The 27,893-nt window shown below is 39.5% G+C and overlaps 3 protein-coding genes across 4 annotated transcripts in view; all 3 read right to left on the bottom strand.

Annotated features, from left to right (window-relative positions):
• Nucleotides 1–6,115: 6,115 nt before the first annotated feature.
• On the bottom strand, nucleotides 6,116–7,282 carry LOC134209605 (uncharacterized). Its single transcript, XM_062685602.1, has one exon. It carries the CDS (start codon nucleotides 7,280–7,282, stop codon nucleotides 6,116–6,118), a length of 1,167 nt encoding a protein of 388 aa, XP_062541586.1.
• On the bottom strand, nucleotides 7,282–7,869 carry LOC134209604 (uncharacterized). Its single transcript, XM_062685601.1, has one exon. It carries the CDS (start codon nucleotides 7,867–7,869, stop codon nucleotides 7,282–7,284), a length of 588 nt encoding a protein of 195 aa, XP_062541585.1.
• Nucleotides 7,870–11,004: 3,135 nt separating this feature from the next.
• The window catches only part of LOC134211846 (GATA zinc finger domain-containing protein 14-like), a 36,528-nt gene continuing 19,639 nt past the window's right edge, over nucleotides 11,005–27,893 (bottom strand). Inside the window, exons 11-14 of one of the 2 annotated variants that reach the window (XM_062689156.1) lie at nucleotides 27,756–27,811; nucleotides 14,499–15,191; nucleotides 11,296–11,354; nucleotides 11,005–11,227 (exon numbers count right to left, since the gene is read on the bottom strand). In XM_062689156.1, coding sequence (XP_062545140.1) covers nucleotides 11,212–11,227; nucleotides 11,296–11,354; nucleotides 14,499–15,191; nucleotides 27,756–27,811 — 824 coding nt within the window. In that variant the 3' untranslated portion in view covers nucleotides 11,005–11,211. The remainder of the gene's footprint in view (nucleotides 11,228–11,295; nucleotides 11,355–14,498; nucleotides 15,192–27,755; nucleotides 27,812–27,893) is intronic. The other variant, XM_062689157.1, reaches the window with a different exon arrangement.

The raw sequence follows: 27,893 nt of genomic DNA, 5'->3' as shown, positions 1-27,893 counted from the left end.
TACATGCTTGTGGGTGGAACCGAGCGCGACAGGGTCCGCCTGGGAAGCAGTGTTACGATAGACGGGGATACCTTCGAGGTGGTCGAGGAATTCGTCTACCTCGGATCCTTGCTAACGGCTGACAACAACGTTAGTCGTGAAATACGAAGGCGCATCATCTGTGGAAGTCGGGCCTACTACGGGCTCCAGAAAAAACTGCGGTCGAAAAGATTCGCCACCGCACCAAATGTGTCATGTACAAGACGTTAATAAGACCGGTAGTCCTCTACGGACATGAAACATGGACAATGCTCGAGGAGGACTTGCAAGCACTCGGAGTATTCGAGAGACGGGTGCTTAGGACCATCTTTGGCGGTGTACAAGAAGACGGTGTGTGGCGGCGAAGAATGAACCATGAGCTCGCCCAGCTCTACGGCGAACCCAGTATCCAGAAGGTAGCTAAAGCCGGAAGGGTACGATGGGCAAGGCATGTTGCAAGAATGCCGGACAGCAACCCTGCAAAGATGGTGTTCGCTTCCGATCCGGCAGGTACGAGACGACGTGGAGCGCAGCGAGCGAGATGGGCAGACCAGGTGCAGAACGACTTGGCGAGCGTGGGGCGTATTCGAGGATGGAGAGATGCGGCCTCGAACCGTGTATTGTGGCGTCAAATTGTTGATTCAGTGTTATCTGTATAGACTAAATAAATTAAATGAATGAAATGAATGAATTCTTAAATTAACCCTCGGAATGGTAGTTTCGAGCGCAACATTTTTTTGCGTGTTGGTTTGCCATTTTGACTCTAGCCTAACTTTTGACAAGGACCTACGCAAAAACATCTCGAACACATTAAAAAAATAACTTGAAAACTGCTTTTTTGATTGTTTCGATGTCTTCGGCAAAGTTTTATGTATTCATTGGGGTTATGTGAAAAAAATACACAGCGAAAAAGAAATGTTCAAACATTGAAAATAAAACTTAAAAATCGTCATAATGGAGAAATGTTGTCCAAGTTATATATATTTTTTAAAAACAATTGGTTTTTCAAAAATTGACGAAATTTTTTTTACGTTTTTATTAACCCGATTTTATGAAAGTGCGTTAAATGTTTAATGGAAAAGATATACAGTAATTTTTTCCTAAGTGCTACCGTTTCTGAGATACAGCAGTTCTTCTTCTTATTGGCATTACATCCCCACACTGGGACAGAGCCGCCTCGCAGCTTAGTGTTCATTAAGCGCTTCCACAGTTATTAACTGCAAGGTTTCTAAGCCAGGTTACCATTTTTGCATTCGTATATCATGAGGCTAGTACGATGATACTTCTATGCCCAGGGAAGTCGAGACAATTTCCAATCCGAAAATTGCCTAGACCGGCACCGGGAATCGAACCCAGCCACCCTCAGCATGGTCTTGCTTTGTAGCCGCGCGTCTTACCGCACGGCTAAGGAGGAGGAGATACAGCAGTTATAAGATAAAATACACCGATTTTTAAAATTTTCAGTCATCTTCGTTTTTTTTTCGATTCTATTCTACCTAGAATCAAATTCTACTGAACCGTTGATATTTATTGTCAAATGCTAGTAATGGAGTAGTGATTGACCATTTTCATGTTATGAGATGGTGGAGAAAAAAATCTTTACTTAGAAAAAATCAAATCCGAATCTTTCAACCTTACTAATGTTTGGTATATCATTTAGCCAGGATGGACAGTGATAGACAAATACAAGAAATAAATTTGAAAATTTCAAAATTACGATGAAAAGGAAACCTAGACTATCCTTTGCCAATAGTATAGGAAACGCCGTGTGCATGTTTAAATTCTTTGGCATTCGTTGCAGTATAGTATTCAAATTGTTGGCAAAATTTGGCCTTGCCTGAATTAAGAGAAATAACGCCAAAAGTTGAAATTGTAGAGTCCTAACAGTGAATTTTCTTGAAAACTTTATTGAACTAAGATCAATCATTCGAATATTTTCCTCTTCATTACACAATAAATCATTACAACTATAGTTGTATCCAATCTAGATTGGATAGTTTGTCTGGCCAATTCCAAATCTACAGCAACTAATTTGACAATCAGAAAGAATGCAAAAACGTTTTGTAAGCACGTTTAGTAATCCTTGCAACAGGTGTCCATCTTGAAATGCATTATTACCTTCTGAGCTATCTTAAACTTGACCTTGACCTACACACTTACCTCATTTCACCGTATTCGGTAAATTTTACCGAAATCTCAACAGCAGAACTGTTCGGTAATTTATTTTACAGATTTTTTGTAATTTTTTCCATTGCTCAACTGTCAAAATCACCGAAAATCAGTTAAATTATTTACCGAACTGTTCTGCTGTTGAGATTTCGGTAAAATTTTACCGAATTCGGCGATTTATTTTAAGTGTGTACTGTGCAACAGTTTTTTGCTATAACATATACCGTGACCTGCCCTAATTCCGCGTATCGCCTAAGAGTAAAATCAGCAGTGATTCAAATCGTTCGGGGCTGTCAGTTTGAATGTGAATCTGAAACATTAATTTTCCCAGCAGCTGTTCTAGATTCAGTTTTTATACCAGTCAACTGTCAAAAAAATAAAACTGGTATAACGCTCCGTTCTATTTTCTGCAGATTTGAACCACGATTGAATCACGAGATTCAAATATTTTTCAATTGTTTTGGTGTATGGATGCGTTATTTTATCTACGGATCAATCCACTTTGCAATTCCGGCGCCTTTCTTGGCAGTAACATAATGATTTTAATTAATTGAAAATTTGAAAAACATGAATAGAACACTGCTGAGGATACCAGCGAGTTTGTTCTATTTTGCTCCAGATTCAAACTAGAATAGTGGTCGAAAGTTTAGAATGAAACTGAATCACTCCTGATTTCACCCTAATACCGTGGTTTTCATAAAAACCAGAACCTGGCTATCATGGACATCACATTATTTGGTGAAATGTTCACACATAATATGTCTGAGCATTTCACCAAATAATACGATGTCCATGATAGCCAGGTTCTGATTTTTGATGAAGGCAGGTCACGGTATCAAAAATTAGTATATTTGAAAGATTCTTTCCCAAGATGGTTCACTTAAAAGTTGAATTACGAAAAACAAATTATTTGTTTTTTTTTCTACGTAAGGTATTTTTCCCACAACCTCATACCACAAAATTAATCAACCACTTCTCCAATACTAGCATTTGTTAATAAACATCAATGACTACGTAAAATTTGATTCTAGGTTGAATAGGATCGCACTCCATGCCCCCACTCGTTTAATAAACAATGTGCACTCGCTTGACTGTGGATATACAATAGTAAAGCACATGTGGAGATTGGACAAATCAAGCATCCGAAAGATATTCAATTTGCAAAAAAGAGCTAACCGCGGTGGAGGTCGGTACTCGGATTCTGATGGCTTCTCCGCAAACGTGACCTTTAAGTGGTCTTGTTGTGTAGGGGTTACCACGCCTATCTAGAGAGTAGGAGGTTGAGGATTCGAGTCCCTCCAAGACACGTGGTTTCTTTTTCGCAAATTTCATATCAATTTGTCCATTTCGAAACATATGCTGTGCCACAGCCAAGATAATTAACAAAAAAAATGGTTTTCGTACGGCCGAGTTGCCGAATAATATGCAAATAATTTTCCAGTGTTACAATTATGCGGTCACTATGTTCGATGTTACAAAACAACTTGGTAGATTTTTAGAACAAACTTTCAGATTCTACCAACTTAGATGAAAGAACTAACAATTTGAAGACAAAGAGCCTAACTCAAAATCGCAAAAAAATGCAATTGTTACAAATATGCGTGTTTGGGAGCTGGTCCTCTATCTGCGAAGTGGACTGTATAATTTGTCGGCTTTCCAAAAGCGATCTAGGGATTCTGAAGTGAACACAAATCGGCAGACTTGGATGGTTGATTCGATGGGGTTTCGAGTGCATATCCTCCACAGGCCCACCGTTTGGAACGTCCTTTACTCTTTACACATTTATTTACTGAAGTCCACTAGCACATTACACATATTTTGGCTTATCAAACAACCACTTTATTATACATAAACTACATTTATTAGACTAAACACTATAAGGCACCCCGGGGCAAGTGGGACCTAAAAAACGCTAGTTCAGCAAAATTGTTAACGCATACTTAGAAAACTGGTTATTTCAGAACATTAACCACTGATACACCATTATATGCTTCCATTGTTGAAGTGTAGAGGTGTTGGAGGCCATTTATTCAATTACAAAAATAATGATAGTGCAAGAAATAAATTTACCTTCAGAAGCCACTTACCCCTTCAAACGGGGCAAGTGGGACCTATTCTGTTTTCTACTGTCGAACGAAACTAATTTGAGGAATGTAGATATACTGATCATATTATTTCTGAGCATTAGTATTTTCAGATCATGGATGGAGATTGGTTGCATGTCGGACTTTATTTTTGCAACAAGAAAGGGATTATAATCTTAGCAGAAATGAAAAGAAGACAACAGCCGATTTGCTGTTTATTTGGCTGTTGTCTTGTTCTTCATTAGCTTACTTTTGTACCAAATGTTTTAGGTGGCAAGGATAAGCAAATCTTCATTCACTTTTCGTATGAATAAATATTTCTCTTAGAACACAAATTATTACATAAATCAATACTTCAGAAGAAAAGTTTTTATTCAGCGATGCGCAGTATTTTTAATTTGTAACAGAACAAAATAGCCAATTTATGTGTTAAGCACTTTATTTATCTGAAAAGCTGATGTGAAGTTTAAAAATAACAAAACGTAAGACAAATTCTGTTGATTTATTGTACAATAAATAGATTATTTGCACTGTGAACAGAAGAATATCGCATAGTTATAGCCATTGCTCTTCTTCATGCGGGAGATAATTTCCAGAATGTAAAATACACATTTGGTAAATAACTGTACAATACTTTTTAAAAACGAAATCAAACTGTATCTGATTCAGATCCATATGATATATGAATGACGAAGTTATTTTTCACTAGACAGCACTTAAAATAGCTTTATCGGAAATGTTATTCAAATATGTCCCACTTGCCCCAAGTATGTAAAAATTCAAGGGCAAATGAAAATGGCAGATTTTGGGTTTAATTTAAAAATTTAAGTCGTTTTCGATGTCACACAATTATTTAGTTGCTCAAAATATTCACTTTCCACATCAATGATAAATTTAGAAACGACTATATAGTTGGAAATCAATTGAATTAAAATAAAAGTAGTAGATTTTCCCGGTAGTTTAAAGTCATGATCAAGAAATAGCATTAGTATGGTGCCTCAAATGGTTTTGATTCCAAATATTTTTTGTGTCGGGTAAATTCGTTTATAGTTCTGCTTCATCTTTCTAGAACTTTGTTGCCATTAAAAACGTTCATCGATTCATCTGCAGTCATAGTACCCACTTACCCCATATTTTCACTTGCCCCGGGGTACCTTACATAAAATTGGGATAATGTTCCTCGGATATACGGACTCTGTCCGATCCTTTCGGTGGCTAATAGTCGACTCTTCTATTTTGTAATGGCATCGTTACTCAGAAGTTACTCTTTTAGGAGATGGGTGGTTACGCACACCGACCCGCCGCATGTTTCGCCGTTAGGTGCATCGATGATTTTGTCTATGTGATGCTCAAACATTCCCGCCCGTCCTGAAATTACTGAGATTTCTGAAAAGAAAGAAGAAAAAACCTCTCGTGCGTGTTTGGACAGGTTGGGTTGAATGGTTGGAAATCATCTTGGTTGGTTTCTTTGGCTTGATCTCTATGCTACCGCCGGGTAGCGTACTTGTTCGGATAAGTAGTAACGCTCTCTGATTTCCTTCGGCACCATACGTTCCAGATTTGGATCTGTTGCTCGGTGATACTTGTAATCCATGCAAGCTTCATGGCAATGTATTTGCCATACTGATCGATGGAACGAATTACTCCTCAACGGTTGCTTCTTTCTTCGATTACCTGTCAGAGGGCGCGATATACTCTTCGGACAACGTATTAGCTTCTCCTCCAGGCAAACTGCCACATTGCTTGTGATGCGGTAGTTATTGTGCGGCCTGTCCACACTCCCGGACACTACCCATCCAAACACTGACTGAGTGAGAATCGGTAGACCTTCACCAAGTGGTACTTCATTTCCGGTATTGAAGAATTAAAAAAAAGTTGTTGATGCCCAGCACGAGGTCAATCGCCTCGGATCTGAAAAACGTTGGATCCGCTAACTTCAAACCTTCAGGAAACTCCCATCCCGTCACATCTACGTTGGTAGTAGGGAGATTCGCTGTCACCTTCGGCAGCAACAGGAATTCCAACCTTCTCGAGAATCCTGTAACTCGTGACCATATGGTGGATGTCACCTTCATGTTGGCTTGTCCAATTCCGCATACTTCAACAACCGCCCGTTGCCTTTGAACCTTCAGTTGTTGAGCCAGCTTCTCAGTCATGAAGTTACACTCGGAGCCGGAATCTAGAAGTGCTCTGGCCGGAACACGGACTCCGTTATTCCCTTCCACTAGGATGACGGCCGTTGCAAGGAGTATCGATGATACCTTTGTTCCGGTTACATTGGATGACACCTGCGCTGGTGTTCCTCCTTGTGTAGTTGGCCTTTCTGAATGGGTACTTCTGCTCGCTGCAGGGGCTCGGAGCGTCGGTGATCCGTTTCTACTTCCGTTGGATGGGGTTAGTGAGCATACCAAAGTGTGGTACTTACCTCTGCAGTTCCGGCATGTATATGGGGATAAACAATCCACCGCCCAATGGCCATGCCTAAAACAGTTCCGGCAGAGCCCGTTATCCCGTAACACCTTGGTTCGATCGGGTATAGACATCCGTTGAAATCTCGGGCATTGATATAGTGGGTGATCTTCTTGGCACGCTACATAGCCCCAACGTTCCCTCTGAACAGTGGTGTAGCTCAAGTGCCGAAACGGTGCCCTTTTTTGTTGAGGAGGTTCTTCCTTGTAACTCGAGGACTTGGTTGGTAGAGCAGCAAGGACTTTCACTCTACGTTGGAGAAAATCAGTTAGATCCTTGATCGTATCCTGCTCCTTAGTTGAGGATAGTTCTTCCCAGCTTCTTCTAGTTATCGGATCCAGTCGCGCGCATAGGACGTCCAACAGCAGCAGATCTTTATATTCAACAGGTTGAACTAGCTGATCTAGCGTCTGCATAGACCGCTCGAAGCCCTCCAGTAGGGACCGCAACTCGGTAGCCGACTCCTTAGCCAGCTTCGGTAACTTGAACAGCGCCTGAACTTGGCGACGCTTAAGCTGCTTGCTATCGTTATAGCGTTTCATTAAAGAGTCCCACGCGTAATTGGCAGCGGATCCACTAGTGACTTGGCTTCGCCTGCCAAGCACCCTTTGAGGTAGTGGAATTTTTCCACTTCCGATAAGTCTGCCTTCCTATGTATGAGCGACAAATACAGGTCACGGAAGCTCAACCAATCATCGATGTTGCCGTCGAAGGTTTGCAACACGATTTGAGGTAACCGCACACGCTCCATGGTAGCTTGATCTGCCGCTTCCAGGTTTCGGTTTGATTGGTTAAGGGCTGGTGGTTCCTGGAACTCCTTGACCTTGTCCAATAGCAAAGACTTCAAGTCATAGTACTTGCTACTGAACTCTGACCGCTGCTTGGAACAGTTGTCCTCCTCCTCGTCGTAGTCATCGTGGGTTTCGATGTTCAGGATCACATCATTTACATTTTCCCACATCTCATCCAGCTTCTCCAGCCGAACCGTTACCTGACTTGCACTTTTCACTCCGCTCAAGTAGTCAGCGAACCCACATATGTCCTGGAACATGTTAAGGAGTGACAGCAGTGTTGTCTTCAGTGTCTTCATCGCTGGAGTCTTCCTGTTGGTCGATGTCGTCGGTGGCATCTTCACAATAGGCACTCGGAAAACGGTTTTCAAATGGAAAAGAGCACTGATGTAATAATCCGCCGATCCTAGCCTCGGCTAGACATATACTGTAGAGTTATTCTATATTTACCTGGATAAATAGGATTTTACACCCTCTCTACAGGTACGTTCCTCAAAACGGCTCCTTTGGTTTAAATGATTCGAAACACTCTCGTCGGTAACCCCCTGCGTCCAAAAGTCTAAAAAAACAGTGTGCCGGAATATCACGGTTCACAAACTGTCTATCCGCAATAGTGGAAACATTGATCGATTTAGTCGTATTGATGGACCCCTCGATTATGCTCCACGAAAAAACATTGAATCACCACGTCCACGGCAGCGAGAGAAATTCATTGATGCAGTAATCTGTTATTATCCTTGCCCCGGCGAGACATATACAAATTGGTGTAATACAGAGTCTATTATATATAGAGTTACGCAAAGAGTGAAGCCAAATCTACCTATTGAACTGTCAAACCGTCTACCTATCGAGCAAAGTAAACAAATGCTTGTTGGTAAGGCGGAAGTATTGTTATCGTCTTATGATTATTATGGCGAATTAAAAAACATGAATTGAAATGTATTAGATTTGTTCTAGAAACAGCTTCAAAAAACTTCAATACACCCCCCAATAAAGTAGCAACAAGAAACTCACGTGTTTGCACTCTGTGGGTGACTTGGTTATCGAATTAAAAAGCTTTAGCAGTGAACACTTCCGTGAAGTCACTTTAAGGGTTGAACAAAAATGAAAGTTGCAAACAGAATAACAAGAAGATCATTCAGAATAAGTTGAAGAAGATCCTCTTTGCGCAACTCTATATAATAGACTCTGGTGTAATATACATAAAGCACTAATCTGTGGAACCAACACCAATCGTCTCGATCGTCCCAATCGTGCGCGTGTGTGCGATGCAGTGCTGTCCCCGACGACTGTTCGTATGCTTATCACACTTTCTCCACTCTCCAGTCGTTCGTCGCGGTTCCACTCGTCCAGTACGGTGTTGATTTGTGGGAACAGTCCGGTCTGTTTGCTGTCGGTAGGGATCGATTTTAATTTCCAGGAACTCGGTTGACAAATGAAGATTCCGTTTGGCTAATTGATTCGATTACAAGTAATCATCGGTTGTAATAAATCCAGTGATCGGTGGTGATAACAATTCTCAGCATTTCCCAGTGGATAAGTGATCACTAGATCGGAGTATTTTCGCTGTATTTGTTTTGATCCCGTCGTTTGGTATGCTCGGATTCGGACTCGAAAGTGGCAGTGATCAGTTGTGTCGTATAGTGTGGTAGAAGGGGAAGAAATGTAGTAGCCAAAATAGTGGTCCAGCTACGGCAGGACATATAGTAATGTGTTAAATTACCTGGATAAACCAAGGCAGTTGCCTGATTTGATTTTCGTTTTTATGATATCACAACAGTGTGTGCGGTGATCGTTTACAGTTGGATAATCAGCTGGGCAGAGAATTCCAATTGGAATAGTTTTGTGCAAGCTGATTCAGATGATTCGTCACTCGCGCGGGCTGGTCTTTCTTGTAGCAGAATGGTGAGTGGTGATGGTGGTTTTCGGCTAATTAATTTCTGTTACTGGCGCGAGTATTCCTTCTTCGGATTGTGCAATGGCGATAATGTTCCTCGGATATACGGACTCTGTCCGATCCTTTCGGTGGCTAATAGTCGACTCTTCTATTTTGTAATGGCATCGTTACTCAGAAGTTACTCTTTTAGGAGATGGGTGGTTACGCATACCGACCAGCCGCATGTTTCGCCGTGAGGTGCATCGATGATTTTGTCTATTTGATGCTCAAACAATGCGATCATGGGCAGTATTGATTACCTAAAACTTTGCCGAAGACATCAAAACGATCGGACAAGCCGTTTTCAAGTCATTTTTTTTAAGTGTTCAAGGTGGTTTTGCTTAGGCCCTTGTCAAAAGTTAGACTAGAGTCAAAATGGCAAACCAATGATTAACCAATCATTAATTATTGTACTACCCCTGATGGGGGCATCCATCAATTCAGCTGTTAATGGTCGACGGTACAGCAGCAGTACTTTTCTCCGCTTTGTTCTCTCCGATGCAGCTAAGTTGGTTGCGACGAGACGGACGCATGGAGAAAACAGAACTGTGCAATAAAAATCCTATTCGACTAGATGCTGATGTCATATTAGAAATTTGGAGACAGTACTCGTCGATAGAAAATCCTTCCGCACGCGATGGCATATGAGCAAATCAAACCACCTTCCTTTTGCCAGTGGAGATATATCAGCTTCCACACTGATATTCTTCCCTCCCCCTTCATACGGGAGCTTGGCAGAAGGAAGGTCGTGTGATATTGTGCCATCACAAATATTGCCCTCCGCTCGCTTTCAAATCGACTTCTATAAAAGCATTCTTCATGCCTGCCATATCCTAACGGGAACTATCAATTCTATACTTTCGCCTCTAATTATATCATGAACAACATGTACGTCTAAGTTTAGAGCATTTCCATATCATTGAATATATTGAGTGTTGTGCGTGATAAATAGGAGACTTTTTTTTAAATTATTTATCATAAACTTACGGCTTCCAAACAGTATAAATCATTATTTTTCTGTGCAGTGAGCCGGGAATCGGGTCCATAGGTCCAAGTAGTGATTTATCCTACTGTTTAAAAGCTCTGGGTCCGTCTTACAACAACGGATGCTGCGAGAATCGAATCTATTCAACGCCGTTTCCTTCGATTTGCGATTTGTAGGCTACCTTGCCAGGATCCGTTTCGCCTAAACAGTTACGAAAGCCGATCAACTTGGAGCTACTTCACTCAATGAGAAATATCGGCAAAGCCATTATGATCGTCGATGCACACTTTTTTTTTCAAATACTCCTAATCATTGAGGTTAAATGTAGCCCCTGTTGATGCAACAACGATAAAAATAAAAATAAAGAATAAAGTAAAGTTGTATTTTGTGGATATGTAGTTCAAAACCACCATCATTGAGGCTACACAAAGCCCCAAAGTTTTGATTGTTTATAATTAGAATAACAGGGATAGATTTATGAATACTTTTCAAAAATGAAAAGACCTAGTGCGGATTGTCATCACACATGGCCAAGACATAACAGATTCAACGTTTGAGTCGATGGTTTATAATATCAGTCGTATCCGAATGTTTTTAATATTGTATCGATTAAATTCTCAGTCAACATATTTTCTAATAAAGAGTATAATATCATGCAGTATGTTGTTTTTAAATTTTCACTAAGTATTTAAGACTAGCTAAATATTGTAGACAAGATATAAATGTTTAAAATCCTCGCTTTTTGGATTCACCTCAATTTTATTCGTCTGAAAGGCTGAAAATAGTTTATAGTGAAAAAATATAATTAAATTCGTTTGCCTGAATAAACAATAAAGGACCAACCTTTCGTTTTTGTTGTTTTTCTGAGACGTACAAGTACTCCGCGAGCTTTCGTTGGTTTCCTGAAAAATAGGTAAAAATTAAAAAAAGGGGTAGACTACTAAAAAACTATTAGAAGTTTTTTTGTGAAATTGTTGCATGGCATTTTGAAGGAATTGAAATTTAGAAAGAGCGAAGAAATACTTCATTAAAGTTTTGTGTGAATAATGAAAAATCCGCTCCAATTTCTTAAAAAAAATCATTCACAGTAATGTCAAGAGTAGATAACTAAAACCATTTTTCTAAAGCTAATACGAATGCATATATAATGCATGGCGTTGATACAGATAAAAAAACTTTCATCTTTGTTAAGAACCGTGTTGAGTTTGAGATTTCCAAGCATGATATCCAAAATGAAATTCAATACATATAAGGAAATAGATTTTAAAGCTATCTTTTGCGTCAAAAAAAGTCTTCAACTTTGCGTCAAATAAAGTCTTTCTTTAAAAAATATGGAGATGCCTCGGATTTTTTTGCCCGAAAATAATAATTGGAGGGAGCACCAAAAAAATCCGGAAAATTTTGTGGATTTTCAAAATACCTATTATTTTTCATTTTAATTTTAATTTTTTACTGTCCTTCCTTCCCTTGACTTTTTGGAGACCAGTAGGACATAATTTTTTTTAAATACTAGCTGACCCGGCGAACTTTGTCTTGCCAAAAATTGGGAAATTTTCTGATACTTTTTTTGCGTCCACAATTTATCTAGAAAACAAATCGATTTTTTAGAACGATCTCTTATTTTTTAACAACTTTGTTTAATATTATAGATGATCAAAATTTAAAAATTCCATGCAAATTGTACGAAAAACTTCTTCTTCTTCTTATTGGCATTACATCCCCACACTGGGACAGAGCCGCCTCGCAGCTTAGTGTTCATTAAGCACTTCCACAGTTATTAAATGCGAGGTTTCTTAGCCAGGTTACCATTTTTGCACTCGTATATCATGAGGCTAACACGATGATACTTTTATGCCCAGGGAAGTCGAGACAATTTCCAATCCGAAAATTGTCTAGACCGGCACCGGGAATCGAACCCAGCCACCCTCAGCATGGTCTTGCTTTGTAGCCGCGCGTCTTACCGCACGGCTAAGGAGGGACCGAAAAACTATTTCATCGAAAAGATTAAGTTTTGATTTTCAAAGCATTTCCATTTTATCATAACGTTTTTCCTCGTAAAGAGAAGAAGAAAACGAATATAAATTAGCAAAAATTGGGCTGTCTATTCCTGTGTGATGCGCGGTCGTACAATTGCCAACTTTGTTTTATGTATGGTCGGGGTTCAACCAAATCAAATCACACCAAGGGCCAACGAAAAATTACCCATTTTTCTGCCCAAACTTTCGTTTAGCAGATTTAATTGATCGCAAATCGTGTCGGATATCCCTCAACGCCATTACAGAGGATGTCATGAATTGATATGAAACGATTTCCGTTGTCCTTGTACGAACAAAATACTACAAGTCCGTTAAAAAGCCGCTTGGTGCGGTTTGGCGGAACCCCGACCATATATAGAAGAAGAAGAGAATATTATTTGTAAAGGCCTTACCACTTTTATATTAAACTGATATGTTCTTCTTCTTCTTATTGGCATTACATCCCCACACTGGGACAAAGCCGCCTCGCAGCTTAGTGTTCATTAAGCACTTCCACAGTTATTAACTGCGAGGTTTCTAAGCCAGGTTACCATTTTTGCATTCGTATATCATAATAGCCACGATGATACTTTTATGCCCAGGGAAGTCGAGACAATTTCTAATCCGAAAATTATCTAGACCGGCATCGGGAATCGAACCCAGCCACCCTCAGCATGGTCTTGCTTTGTAGCCGCGCGTCGTACCGCACGGCTAAGGAGGGCCCCAAACTGATATGTACCTCGTCTATTTCAATAGGGTTACTGATCCTTGACTTGTTTATTATTATTATTATTATTTTTTCAGCAGTAAGCACGCATGTTAGCAAAAAAGAAGCAACAAAATTGATGCTGTATTCCTTTTTTTGGCGATAAGATGAATATATGTTCAATGAGATGGAAAACGGGACATTTCCCCTAAAATAGCACATTTTGCCCATGTCTAAAAATTCTACTTATAGAATCTTCAAACTTTAAATACTATCATCAATTGGCAATTAAAAGTGAAGTGTTTCGAAAAAATTCAAAACTAGAATCAAAGTTTACGCTCTCTTATCACTTCAATTGAAAGAATCAAAGCAAGGTTTTCATTATAAAACATTTTCGTCCATGTTAAACACAAGAAACAGTGCATAGAACGCGTCAATCATTGATTTATCAAATGATGATCCTTCGTTTTTAACCTCACTTTTATCTGCTAATAAGAAATCTATAATTAAAAATGAGTAAATAAGGGTTAAATAGTTAAAAACAAAGCATTTTTAAGTATGAATTAAATTTTTGGTCTTATTTCCAAAAGTTTTGAATAAACAAATTGCTAATAATTCTACACAGCATGGAAGTTGACGTTTCCCATATCAATACCCATAAATTCAAAAGTTAAATGTAACTACGTCACGTTTATAAAGTCCTACGTCTAGTCGCGGTTATGTTTAAAACATTAAACATTGCTCGTTTTTTTTCATTTGAAATCTCTTTTTAGAATGCTATCATATATCAAGAAAAAAAGGATGCTTGATTCCAATATACAAAAAAAAGCATAATGATTACTACTTCCGGCCAACGACATAAGTACTACGGAGTTGGACATTGAGGGAAGCATTCGTTGGATCAGAATTTTCCTGAAGCTGGCATTGTGACCATGATAATTTTGGTGACTATTCCAAAAAACAAAATGTTGTTAATTTAATCGAGATTTCACTAGAACTTGAGCATCATTTATTTGGATATTATTCAAATTTGAAGCCAATTTTCTATGCCTTGGGGAATAAAGAGTCGTTATTGGGACACTTATTTTATACAATAAGTCGCCAGCTTTCAAATTACGAGTATCAGCTACGAATACAATAAAGTCAAAAAAAAATAGTCTTGAGCTCCAAGGAAGGCTGCGATATTGAAGTTTTACGCCGTTGGGGAAAACATAATTTATGTACAAGAACAATGGAAATATAGCGCACAAAAACGACCACAGGTTAGGCTGCTATCAATTTAGAAAAAAATATTTAAGGCTTGATTTGAATAATAATCTACTTACATTATTAAAATCCCTGTTCCTGTTAAGATTATTTGTTATCTTTTTAAATTTGTTTAAATAATTCATAGTGAACCGGCCAGCGTCCGTCTGTGGCCCCGTTGAATTGCCAATAGCTGAAGACGATGCGGTTCCGTAAATATCTAGCAATGCTTTATTGTCCATTTCATGATTTGAATGTTGTTGCTGATGATCCGCTCCGTTTGCACTAGTCGACGGGAAAAATACGTTTGTCCAGAAATTGGTATCATGCGCAATATGCTTATGACAATCCTTAGAAGTCGATGGGATATTGCTTGTATCAAGATTTAAGATCCCAACCCAATTTTTTGATGAACTGGAATTTCTAGAGCCCGCTGCCAAGTTTAATTCGGGGAGTGGTGAACTACTCTTATTTGTGCTAATGGATAAATCATTTCGATATTGTGAATCCCAGTCGCGTTCCCGTTTGCGATTTCTGGTGGGCGAGGTGAGCACATCGCAAGCATGGCTTTGACAAGCATGCCTCACATTTGCATTGTTTGATTTTGAAACTGGTACAGAGCAGCTGGCTTCTGCTGCTTGGGTATTGTCCTCTGGAACACGATTGTTTGATCTTAGAACATTTGACGCATTGGATGCTGATACGGCACCTACGGTACCATTCTCCATTGGTTGCATTTTATTCAATATGTGATCATATCGATCATACGATTTCTACATGAAATAAAAGAAAATATAAGAAGCAAGATAAATATAACAAATAATAAGTGAACTTAATATGGTAAGAAGAAACTGATATAAAACTATGAGAAAACCTAAGAAATATGCAGAAGAAGGATAACGAGTAATGGTAATGGATAATTTGTGATCTGACTGACTACAAATTGTATGGATAATCGAATCCCTATCAAGAACCCCATTCAATAATGCGCAGGTTCCAAAGCGACGAAGCATTTTACAAGTTAATCACGGCATCGACTATGTTTTAACGGTAATTGCGGAAATCAGTGGCGTAGCCACGGGGTGGTTTTGGACATAAAACCCACCCCAGAGACAAAATTTTTAGAAGACATTTTTTTTCGAATCCTCTCAAATTTAAAAAAAAATGTTCAGAAAACACCAAAAACCAACCAACCCCCCCCCCCCCCCCCCTCCCAGACCAATTTTCTGGCTACGCCAGTTTTACTAGGTGTTCTAGGTGTTATTTGGCATAGTAAAAAACGAAATTAGTAAAAAACAAAAATAAAAATGTAATACAATAGTTACTTGATTCTTTTCAATACTTTGACTATTTTGACAAAAAATTGATGATTACAGTTCAATGAAAATCATAAAGATATACTAAATATTGTTTTTGCCTTTCTCGTACACTAAGTGTACGTAAAGGCTATAATATTGCTTCAAAAACAAAATTTTGATAGGAGGCCCGGAGGGCCGATTTTTATATACCGATCGACTCAGCTCGACGAATTGAGGTGATGTCTGTATGTGTGTATGTATGTATGTGTGTGTATGTGTGTATGTGTACAAATTTTGTAGACACACTTTTTTGAACTTCACATTGTCCGATTTGCTCGCAACAAGTTGCAGACGACGCGGAATTCAGTCCCATTGTTTGCTATTGAAAATTAGATCAATAGCTCATCGCAATCTGGAATTATGGTCAAAAAACTGTTTTTGCGTGTAAAAAAATAGCAAAACGTTCTCAACTGAATACACCTAGATTCGAACTTCTGACCTCTGGGGTGGAAGGCGCTTGCCATACCACAAAACTATCGGAACTCACATGGTATGAGTGAACCGAAGGCGTACAGGATTTATCAAATTAGTATGTGTGCATTTGTTCAAAGCCACAGAGTTCACTCTGCTAGGGTAACGGTGCCAATATTGGAAGTATTATTGAATCAATGAAAGAAAATATATATTTGATAATTCGAAATTGATAGTTTTAATGCATTAACAAATAGACAAACTTTGAATTTGCTAGAAATGAAATTGGATTCATTTCGTCTTAATAATTAATCTAAATTTCTTGGAGGTAAAATGAGCTCCACTATACTGCCGTCGCAAGCATAATCGTCCAATATTGATTTTGCATGGAAGAAAATATGGAACAGTTACGCTTGCGGCGGCAGTATATAGGTAGGAAAGCCAATTTGTTGGAGAAATTATTGTTTTCAATTAATATTCATAATGGCACAATTACAACGTGTCGTTTCATGTACAGCAAACGTTAAGTAATGCAATGATGAACAATATTATTAAGACCCCATTGTCTCCACTGAGGCCATGATCGCCTTATAAGTGTTTATTTGGGTAACCTTTAACGAAAAGAAATGTGTTCAATAATTAATAACGTTTCTCTTTACTAAACGTAATCAGGCCCATTTTTTCTATTATTTTGCTATCATGCGCTCGCATACCCTACATACGAGTTCGATCAGCGGCGTTCAATCAGCGTATGCAAGCACATTTCGGCGGGAGCGAACGGCACTGCATTCGCTTGCCGTCGGATGAATATCGCAGAAGGAAGCATCACCAACACACCGCATGGCCCTGACGAAAGCGAGTAAACAAAATGGGGGCCGGATGATGCCTTTTTATTTCACCCGGCAAGGGATATAGGACGTCAATTTTAAAATGGTTGTTAAAACGTTAAAACACATTTTAACCGAAAATAGTTGGATTTTTCAGGTTCGAAATTTAATTTACTTTTAGATTGGCAACACGAAAGCATAGCATAGCATAGCATATGTGATTGTACAAATCGTGGGTGGCTATACAATGCTCAATTGAGCAATCTACTGTATATTGTCGCAAATTGGTACTTGGGATTAGTACCTTTTCCTATACAGTAGCAGTTGTATACCTGGCCACGTCCTTACAATCACGGAAGGAAGGGAAGGAATGTTAGTTCAACATCTACTAGTGAAGATGCAGGGAACCCATACTACCTTCATAGATGTCTCGGAAGGAAAATTTGTGTTAGTGGGAAAGGTGAATAATAGGGAGCTCTATTCGACAATATAGAGCGTTTGTCAATAACAGTATATGCTGTAAAAATAATAAAATATATTCATCAATTTACTTACGAACCGTCCTAAGGAAAAACAAAACAAAACACAAAATTTCGGCAAATCGCGCGATCGTTCCGCCGTCCGAAACAAGAGCCAACTCGCACTGCACTAATTAACTTTATTACCGACCGCGCAATGCAAAACACAAAATTTCGGCAAATCGCGTGATCGTTCTGCCGTCCGAAACAAGAGCCAACTCGCACTGAACTAATTAACTTTATTACCGGTCGCGCAATGCAAAACACAAAATTTCGGCAAACCGCGCGATCGTTCCGCCGTCCGAAACAAGAGCCAACTCGCACTGCACTAATTAACTTTATTACCGGCCGCGCAATGCAAAACTCAAAATTTCGGCAAATCGCGCGATCGTTCCGCCGTCCGAAACAAGAGCCAACTCGCACTGCACTAATTAACTTTATTACCGGCCGCGCAATGCAAAACACAAAATTTCGGCAAACCGCGCGATCGTTCCGCCGTCCGAAACAAGAGCCAACACGCACTGCACTAATTAACTTTATTACCGGCCGCGCAATGCAAAACACAAAATTTCGGCAAATCGCGCGATTGTTCTGCCGTCCGAAACAAGAGCCAACACGCACTGAACTGGTTAACTTTATTACCGGCCGCGCAATGCAAAACACAAAATTTCGGCAAATCGCGCGATCGTCCCGCCGTCCGAAACAAGAGCCAACTCGCACTGCCACTTTTAGATTGGCAACACGTAAGTCTAATTATTTCGATTAAACAACATGTGTAGATATGTAGCCTGATATAAAGGTGTAGACTTCGGCTGTCTGTTGGTGGTGTTGGATTGCGTGGGAGTGCTCTCGCCTCTTAGATTTGACGAATCGATGTTCTAATCTTTGTTTACAAACGCAGAGAATTCGTTTTAAAAATTTGGTATTGAGTTATAGAAAATAAAAATTGTTTAAAGTTCATTGGTATTATACTAGAAAATATGTTTTTGAAAAAAAAAGAATAGAGCCGAACGAGCGTTGATCACAGGACTCTCTGAGTGAGAGCCTAGAACGTTACCCCTTAGCTATCTTTACTTCTTGAAAGATTGGTGATCGAAGTATAACAGGTTATACGCAATTTGCACTGATCATCTGCTGCTTGTGCATTCGTGCGGCAACGCACCGGCTGCTGTGTTTAGGTTCCGTGGCATATTTAAATCATCTGACGTTGAAAAACATATACGATTGAGTTTACGTCATGTGCTTTTGTGTCAATTCATTCAGATAAGTCACCTAATATTCATAGTGTTTTGGTGTGCAGGGAAGCAACATCAATTTCAATATTTAATTTGAATCCACCAATCCAATCCATATTGGCACAGTATATGTAAAAACATGGATGGTCTAACAATTAGTTTGTAAATACAACAATTTATTTTAGTAAATGGTTTTGATTTTCTATAAATATTAACTTACTATATTCGTACCTTTTCGCTTGCATATCTTCTGTGTGGTTTTGATAGTTAATTAATTCATGCTATACATGAGTCCTAAATCTTGGACTTCGCTAGACCAATTAATTGTAACATTCATATAGTGACAACATATCTGTTTGAAGATTTCAAATAGCACTGGGATTATGTGGGAGAATCTGAGTTTCGGAAGGATTCGGAGAAAATTTTTCATTCTTGCAAGTCAATGAAAATGTATCCAAACTTTTCTACAATCCAAACATGTTTTGGATCATGTAGTAATCTAAATTCGATCATTTAGTTTCTCGATGACTCATTCCAGAGGTTAAATTTCAAAACGTGTTTTATGGTGGACTTCTGGTGCGAATATTTTTCGACAGCTCTGTCCTACAGTTTATTGTATTAATTTAATTAATAACAGAGATGAAACACTAGCTTGTAATAACTTATACTGTTAATAACATTATTTTTTTTATTAGTTATTATTAGTCAGTATAAGTAAACAAAATGGGGGCCGGATGATGCTTTTTTATTTCACCCGGCAAGGGATATAGGGCGTCAATTTTAAAATGATAATTAAAACGTTAAAACACATTTTAGCCGAAAATAGTTTGATTTTTCGGGTTCGAAATTTAATTTTCTCTTAGATTGGTAACATGAAAGTTTCATTATTTCGATTAAAAGCCATGTAGGCTACATATCTACACTACAAGGATGTTTTCGATCATTTAGTAATCTGCGTTCAATCATTTAGTAGTTTGTCAATAACACATTCCAGAGGCTAGATTTCAAAATGTGTAGTATGGTGGACTGCTAATTCAAAGGTTTATCTACAACTCTGCCTAACAGTTCAATGTTTCAATTATACTGGTAATAGAGCTAGTAGCAGTAGCTTATACTGAATGATTGGAATTTTGTTATCATTTGGTATAAGTCACTGCAACTAACACTGTAACTCCTTCAATGGTGGAATTGAAACATCGATATATTAGGCAGATATATAGAAAAACCTTCGCATCAGAAGTCCACCGTATAACACATTTTGGAATTCAGCCTCTGGAATGAGTTATAGACAAACTACTAAATGATCGAACGCAGATTACTAAATGATCGATAACATCCTTGTGTGTCTAACATATAGGTAAATACTTCGGCTAGCTGTTGGTGGTGTTGGATTGCATGGGAGTGCTCTCGTCTCTCAGACTTGACAAATCTATGTTTTAATCTTTGTTTAAAATTGCAGATAAGTCGTTTTAAAAATTTGGTATTGAGCTATGGAAAAAATGAATAAAATTTATTGGTATTAACTAAAAATGTTTAAATTTAACATTAAACAAAAGAGAGTCAGGATGAGCATCGAACATAGACCCGCTGAGTGACAGCCTAAAGCGTTACCCCTTGGCTCTCTCCGCTTCTTGGATATGTGATGATCGAAGTATAACAGGTTATACTCAATTTGCACTGATCATCGGTTGCTTGTACATTCGTGCGGCAACGCACCTGTGCTGTGTTTAGGTTCCGTGGCATATTTAAATCATCTGACGTTGAAAAACATATACGATTGAGTTTACGTCATGTGCTTTTGTGTCATAATGTCAGATGTCAGATATGTCACCTAATATTCATAATGTTTTGGTGTGCATGGAAGCAACTTCAGAATCAATTTCAACATTTGATTTGAATTCACTGTAATGCATTCTTCCTGGCGTTGCAGCAAATAATTCATATTGGCACAGTATATGTAAAACATGGCTGGGCTAACAATTAGTTTGAAAATAAAACAATTTATTTTAGTAAATGGTTTTGATGTTCTATAAATTTTAACTAACTATAATCGTACCTTTTCGTTTGCATACCTTCTGTGTTTTTGATAGTTAATTAATTCATGCTATACATGAATCCTAAATCTTGGACTTCACGAGACCAATTAATTGGAAACCCATTCATAGCGACAACATATCTGTTTGAAGATTTCAAATAGCACTCGGATTATGTGGGAGGAGCTGAGAAATGCCGAAATGCTCTCTATATGAAGAAAAGCAACCCTAGTAGAATTCTTCTAAGACTTTATTAAGTCGGATCAAAATCGTAAATCTTAATTGAAAAGTGGTTAAATGGCATTGACAAAAACGGAACTGCTCATCAGCAAAAAATGAATTCTTATCTATATGATGAAGAATCATACTATTTCAGAAGGTGCCAGAAGCCTAAGCTGGATTCTGACTTCAAAACAGAAAAAGTTTGTCAATTGACCAAAATTATGGATCATATCACCGAAGTTATGGATCATAATCACGATAAAAATTGCGCAAAATTGTATTTTTTTTATTAAATGTAGTTTTCTATGAATAATTTTCCAAACATTTATGGATCATTTGTCATACGTTCATGGGAAAATAGCAGGAATGATATTGTTTTTCTTGATCATGTTTAAAGGTACATACTTATTTTACAATTATTTGATATATTTTTTTTTTAGCTTAGTTATGCTTAGTTATGGATCTTAAAATTATTCTTTATGGATAAGCCTGAGCTATTTTTTGGATTTGAGGTAGCGTTTTATGGAACATTCTGATGTTATTTATGGATCGTTTTTGTGCATTTAACGGTACAAAGTAAGGGCTGCCATAAACAAATTTGAAAAATAAGATCTATTTAGTGTTATATTAGACTTTTCTAATATGTTTGTCAACCCATTTGAACGAGCGAGAAAGGCATCATCACCGCTAGGTGGATTAATCAGGGTTTTTTTTTTTTGTTGTTGTTGGAACAATTGTATGATGAAAGTTTGAAGATGCAAAATATGGTAGTGATTTACCGATTCACTACAGCTACCATGGAAAGGAAAGGATTTATTTTCGTTTTAATCAGAGACCAATTATACGATTGCATGGCCTTGAGTGTTTCAGGACAGCGTAAGTAAGAAGGATCATATTATCTGGATTTACTTCATTAGTAGAATCTAAAGCAACGAACTCAATTTTTAGGCAGTGTTATACGAAATACTACTGTAGTAGGACAAGTAAAAGGGGTAGAACTAGCAACCCTATAACCAGAGACCTAGAAGTGGAAAACTGTCGAAATGGCAACGTATGAAAAGGTATACCTATATCATATATCATATATGAAATCGTGAAAATCATAATGGCATCACTTGAACTTTTTGCTGGCTTCTTATGAATGAACGAAGTAAACAACTCGAATTGGAACCGCTTTTGACGGTTCGATTGAAAACAAGATGGTGTCTTCAAGGATCTCTTATTCTAGAATCCAATGAAATCACATCATGAAAAACACATCAGTTATTTTTTCTTTACAATGTTCCGATGGAGGTCCAATTTGGGAATTTCGAGCTCGTTCGGTAGCCGCTAGGTTGCGAAGGCCGACGGAGGTCTTTCGTAGCTTAGTTGGTTAAAGCACCAGTCTAGCGTATTGTAGGGTCATGGGTTCGAGTTCCATCGAAGGGAAAGTGGTTACCTCCAATACATTTATCAATATCTTCCGCATAACGTACATATTCACATATGAGTTTTCATAATATTGTAAATTAACGTCCAAGTCGGCTGTTTTAATCCCCGGAAATAGGCAATTAACTTTGATTGAACTGAACCTGAGTTGCGTGCTCTTGCCTACGCAATGCGGACGGGTCTGAGCTTGACGGCCGACTGGCAAATAGCTTACACAACCTCACTTGATCAGTACAGTTGCTGATGAAGATTGTGTATAGCCGCCAGACATTCTAAATACTCACGCTCCTCTAATGTGGACGTGTACTATACAGATGTGGAAGTATTGGCTTGAGAAATGGATTGCGAGAGATTTGACTATGCGTCCAATTTGGGAATCTCGAGCTCGTTTAGTAGCCTCTACACGCACAGCTGAAAGTATGCTCTTTTGGGCAGAAATACACTCTTTTCCGGGAGAATGGGACTACCCACAAAAGGAGTAAAATTTGACGCATAAAAAGAATTAGTTTTACACACTTTTCCTGTTTTTATGCATAAATGTTATTCATTTGTGAATATAAGATAGTCATAATTGTGCATAATATTTATTCCTTTTTGTGTGTAGTCCCATTCTCCCACGAAAGAGCGTACTTTGAAGTCATAATTGAATATTTTATAGTCAAAAGAGCATACTTCAAAGTCTTTTGTGTGTAAACTTTTTTAGCAGTGTAGGTTGCGAAGGCCGACGGAGGTTCTTCGTAGCTTAGTTGGTAAAAGCACCAGTCTAGCGTACTGTAGGGTCATGGGTTCGAGTCTCATCGAAGGAAAAGTGGTTACCTCCAATACATTTTCCAAATCAATATCTTCCACATAACGTACATATTCACATATGAGTTTTCATAACATTGTAAATTAACGTCCAAGTCTGGTGGTTTAATCCCCGGCAATATGCAATTAACTTTGATTGAACATCAGTTATTGCTGCTAGAGTAATTTTTTCTGATATTTTTTCAGAAGCAAAATTTTAATGCAATTAAGTTTAATAAGCTAAGAATCAATTTCACGCCCACTTAACTCTTAGGCCCGATGCCCACGTAGCGTCTTTTCAACGCCACGTGTGCATCAAATAACGCAGGTGTGCATCGGCGCTGCAAAGCTGCGTTACCGCTTTTTTCCAGACGCCGTGTGCACGCAGAGTTGAAAAGACGATACGTGGACATCGAGGCTTAGGGCCAATGCCCACAAAGCATTTTTTAAACTGCGTGCACGCTTCGCCCACACAAGGTACTCAGCATCAATTGTGGTCGCGCACACGTATACTTGTGCATTACTCCATTTGATGATGGGTACCTTGCGTGGACGTAGCGAGTACGCAGCTTAAAAACAGCTACGTGGACATCGACCACCATCGACCCTAAGAGAAGAAAAAGGTGATTTGTTTATTAGTTGTCTTCTTCTTATTGGAATTACATCCCCACACTGGGACGCCTCGCAGCTTAGTATTCATTAAGCACTTCCACAGTTGTTAACTGCGAGGGTTCTAAGCCAGGTTACCATTTTTGCATTCGTATATCATGAGGCTAACACGATGATACTTTTATGCCCAGGGAAGTCGAGACAATTTCCAATCCGAAAATTGCCTAGACCGGCACCGGGAATCGAACACAGCCACCCTCAGCATGGTCTTGCTTTGTAGCCGCGCGTCTTACCTCACGGCTAAGGAGGCCCCAGGTTATTTAGTTGTATTTAGTTTATTAAGTGAATAATTAACCCTTGGGCGCATTCCTTAGCCGTGTGTTAAAATGCTTGGCTACAAACCAAGACTATGCTGAAGATGGCTGGGTTCGATTCCCGATCCGGTTTTCGGGTTGGAAATTTTCTTGACATAAACAGGGACAAAAGTATCATCGTGTTAGCCCCATGATATACGAATACTTGGATAACTTGACTTAGAAACCTCGTTGACAACGAGGTTGACGCACGACCCAGCAACGGGCCACCATAGTGGAATGAGCGTCGGAACGCATCATCGCGGAAGGTAGATAACTATAATATTCGGGCACATGAGCACCAGATACCAATGTCGTACCTATAGATTGTGGTGTATCAGACAGTGTGGGAGAGACACCGCTGTCGGGGAACTTCTGGTTGGAGTAGGGTTGCAGGGGTAGCAGGGACTATGTCCAAGGGCTTGACGATCCCTCCCTACGCCATCTGCGAGTTGTGGCGCCTGCCTAGGATGTTGTGGGGTTTGGCAGTGGGCCCTGTTAAATCTCTATAAAAAACTGCATGTATCCGCAAGTAGGCTCCAAAAAAGAGACCGTGTGCCGCTCAAAGCGCACAAGCCCAAGTCCTGGTGTTAGGTGGGACGCTAAACAGCCCTGACACGACGGCCCTCCGACGAGACAGGAGTTTTGCGCAGGCCCAATAAGCCGCCTTTAAACATTACGAACGACATAGAAGATAATACGACTCGATACAATCGGCAACGACCTAGGCGACGAATAAAGGATCACGATTGGAAGCTTGGAACATGAAACTGCAAGTCGCAGGTTCACATGTTGCGACAGGATAACGATGAATTACATCCCCGCAACTTCGACGTCGTAGCATTGCAGGAAATCTGCTGGACAGGACAGAATGTGTGGAAAAGCGGGCATCGAGCGGCTACCTTCTACCAAAGCTGTGGCACCACCAACGAACTGGGAACCGGCTTCATAGTGCTGGGAAAGATGCGCCAACGCGTGATTGGGTGTATAAACCGGTCATCGGACCGGATAGTCTGCAAACCGTATCGAACGAAAACGGCCAACGATGCATAAACTTTGCAGCCTCCCGCGGAATGGTAGTCTGAAGCACTTTCCCCCGCAAGAATATCCACAAGGCCACATGGAAATCACCTAATCAAGTAACGTAAAACCAAATCGACCACGTTATAATCGACGGTTAATTCTTCTCCGACATCACGAATGTACGCACTTACCGCAGTGCGAATATTGAATCCGACCACTACCTCGTTACCTGCGCTCAAAACCCACAAAAGGAGTAGATGCATAAAAAGCATAAGTTTTACACATTTTTCCTGTTTTTGTGCATAAAAGCTATTCATTTGTGAATAAATGATAGTCATAATTGTGCGTAATATTTATTCCTTTTTATGTGTAGTCCCATTCTCCCATGAAAGAACGTATTTTGAAGTTATAATTGAATACTTTATAGTCAAAAGAGCATACTTCAAAGACTTTTATGTGTAAACTTTTATAGCAGTGTAAGAAGAGCACCTGAATGGCGATATGACAAACAACGGTGGCGGTATGGTAATGAACCTAGGAGCACGCGCGCAGGACATGCGACTTCCGGCTCCAAATCTCCAGGAAATCCAGAAGGAGATTGGCCGGCTGAAAAACAACAAAGCCCCTGAAAGAAAATCGAATATTGATTCTTCATTTTAGGACCCAATTGCAAAAGAGTTCGTGGGGCAGTACCAGGCGGGATTTATGGGTGAACGCTCTACCACATATCAGGTGTTCGCCGTACGTCAGGTATTACAGAAATGCCGCGAATACAACGTGCCCACACATTATCTATTTATCGACTTCAAAGCCGCATATGATACAATCGATCGAACCAGCTAGGGCAGCTAATGCACGAAAACGGATTTCCGCATAAACTGATACGATTGATCAAGGCGACGATAGATCGGGTGATGTGCGTAGTTCGAGTTTCAGGGGCATTCTCGAGTCCCTTCGAAAACGCGCAGAGGGTTACGGCAAGCTGATAGTCTTTCGTGTCTGATATTCAACATCGCTTTGGAGGGAGTAATACGAAGGGCAGGGATTGATACTAGTGGTACGATTTTCACGAAGTCCGTCCAGTTATTTGGTATCGCCGACGACATTGATATCATGGCACGTAACTTTGAGAGGATGGAGGAAGCCTACATCAGACTGAAAAGCCAAGCTAAATGGATTGGACTAGCCATCAACACGTCGAAGACGAAGTACATGATAGGAAGAGGCTCAAGAGAAGTCAATGTAAGCCACCCACTACGAGTTTCTATCGGTGGTGACGAATAGAGTTCGCCGCCGTAACTAACTGACTTTCAACAAAACGCTTATTAGACCGGTAGTCCTCTACGGACACGAGACCTGGACGATGCTCGTGGAGGACCAACGCGCACTGGGAGTTTTCGAAAAAAAAGTGCTGTGTACCATCTATGGTGGGGTGCAGATGGCGGACGGTACGTGAAGGAGGTCACGAATTGCATCAGCTGTTGGGAGAACCATCCATCGTTCACACCGCGAAAATCGGACGACTGCGGTGGGCCGGGCACGTAGCCAGAATGTCGGACAGTAATCCGATGAAAATGGTTCTCGACAACGATTCGACGGGAACAAGAAGGTGAGGTGCACAGCGGGCAAGGTGGATCGATCAGGTGGAGGACGATTTGCGGACCCTCCGCAGACTGCGTGGTTGGCGAAGTGCAGCCATGGACCGAGCAGAATGGAGAAGACTTTTATGTATTGCACAGGTCACTCCGGCCTGTGCTGGTAATAAATAAAAAAACCCAGATTAATCCACCTAGCGGCGATGATGCCTTTCTCGTGCATCGTAAAATGTATTGAAAAAAATCACATAGGAAAGGTCAAAAAAGCACTTTAGGGGGATAGATCGCATATTTTCTATCATTTTGCATGTTTTTGCATTAACTACTATGCATTCCCACCATTCTTGAAAAAAAAAAATTTTTTTCGATTTTGAAATTTTTTTCCAAGGGGGGACCCTTGGGAAAAAACAATGATTTTTCAATAATTCCGAAATGCAAAGTCCGATCAGGCCAATTTTCAATAGCAAACAATGGGACCGCATTCCCCGTCGAATGCAACTTGTTGCGAGTGAATCGGGTAATGCTAAGTTCCAAAAAGTGTGTCTACAAAATTTGTACACATACACACATACACACACACATACATACATACACACAAACAGACATCACCTCAATTCGTCGAGCTGAGTCGATTTGTATATAACACTATGGGTCTCCGAGCCTTCTATCAAAAGTTTGGTTTTGGAGTGAAATTATAGCCTTTACGTATACTTAGTATACGAGAAAGGCAAAAAAGGTTTGTTCCCCCGCCGGGACATTCATCACTAAAAACCTACAGATGAGCCATGTTCTAAAAAGCTAGTAATTCTGTTGTAAAGCTTCCGATTACTAAATGTTTGAGACAGGAATAGGGGATACTGGCCAAATAGTCATTTTCCCTATATTCCAAATAACCAAATGTTTCAATTGTATAATCTGTCATTTAATTAAATGTCTTACCTGAGTACTCCATGCTAAATTGTTGTCGTCTTCATTAGTTGATGTTGTAGCAGCTGCTGAAAATATATTTAAAAGCTGTTATTCATTCTGAATGTAAACCATCGGCGAATATAAATAGAGCCACAATAGGGCACGTGC

Source organism: Armigeres subalbatus, chromosome 2 (genome assembly GCF_024139115.2).
Source record: "Armigeres subalbatus isolate Guangzhou_Male chromosome 2, GZ_Asu_2, whole genome shotgun sequence".
In the NCBI taxonomy this organism is placed as follows: domain Eukaryota; kingdom Metazoa; phylum Arthropoda; class Insecta; order Diptera; family Culicidae; genus Armigeres; species Armigeres subalbatus.
Note: the sequence above shows the minus strand (reverse complement) of the source record. Positions and strands in the feature narration are given on the sequence as shown.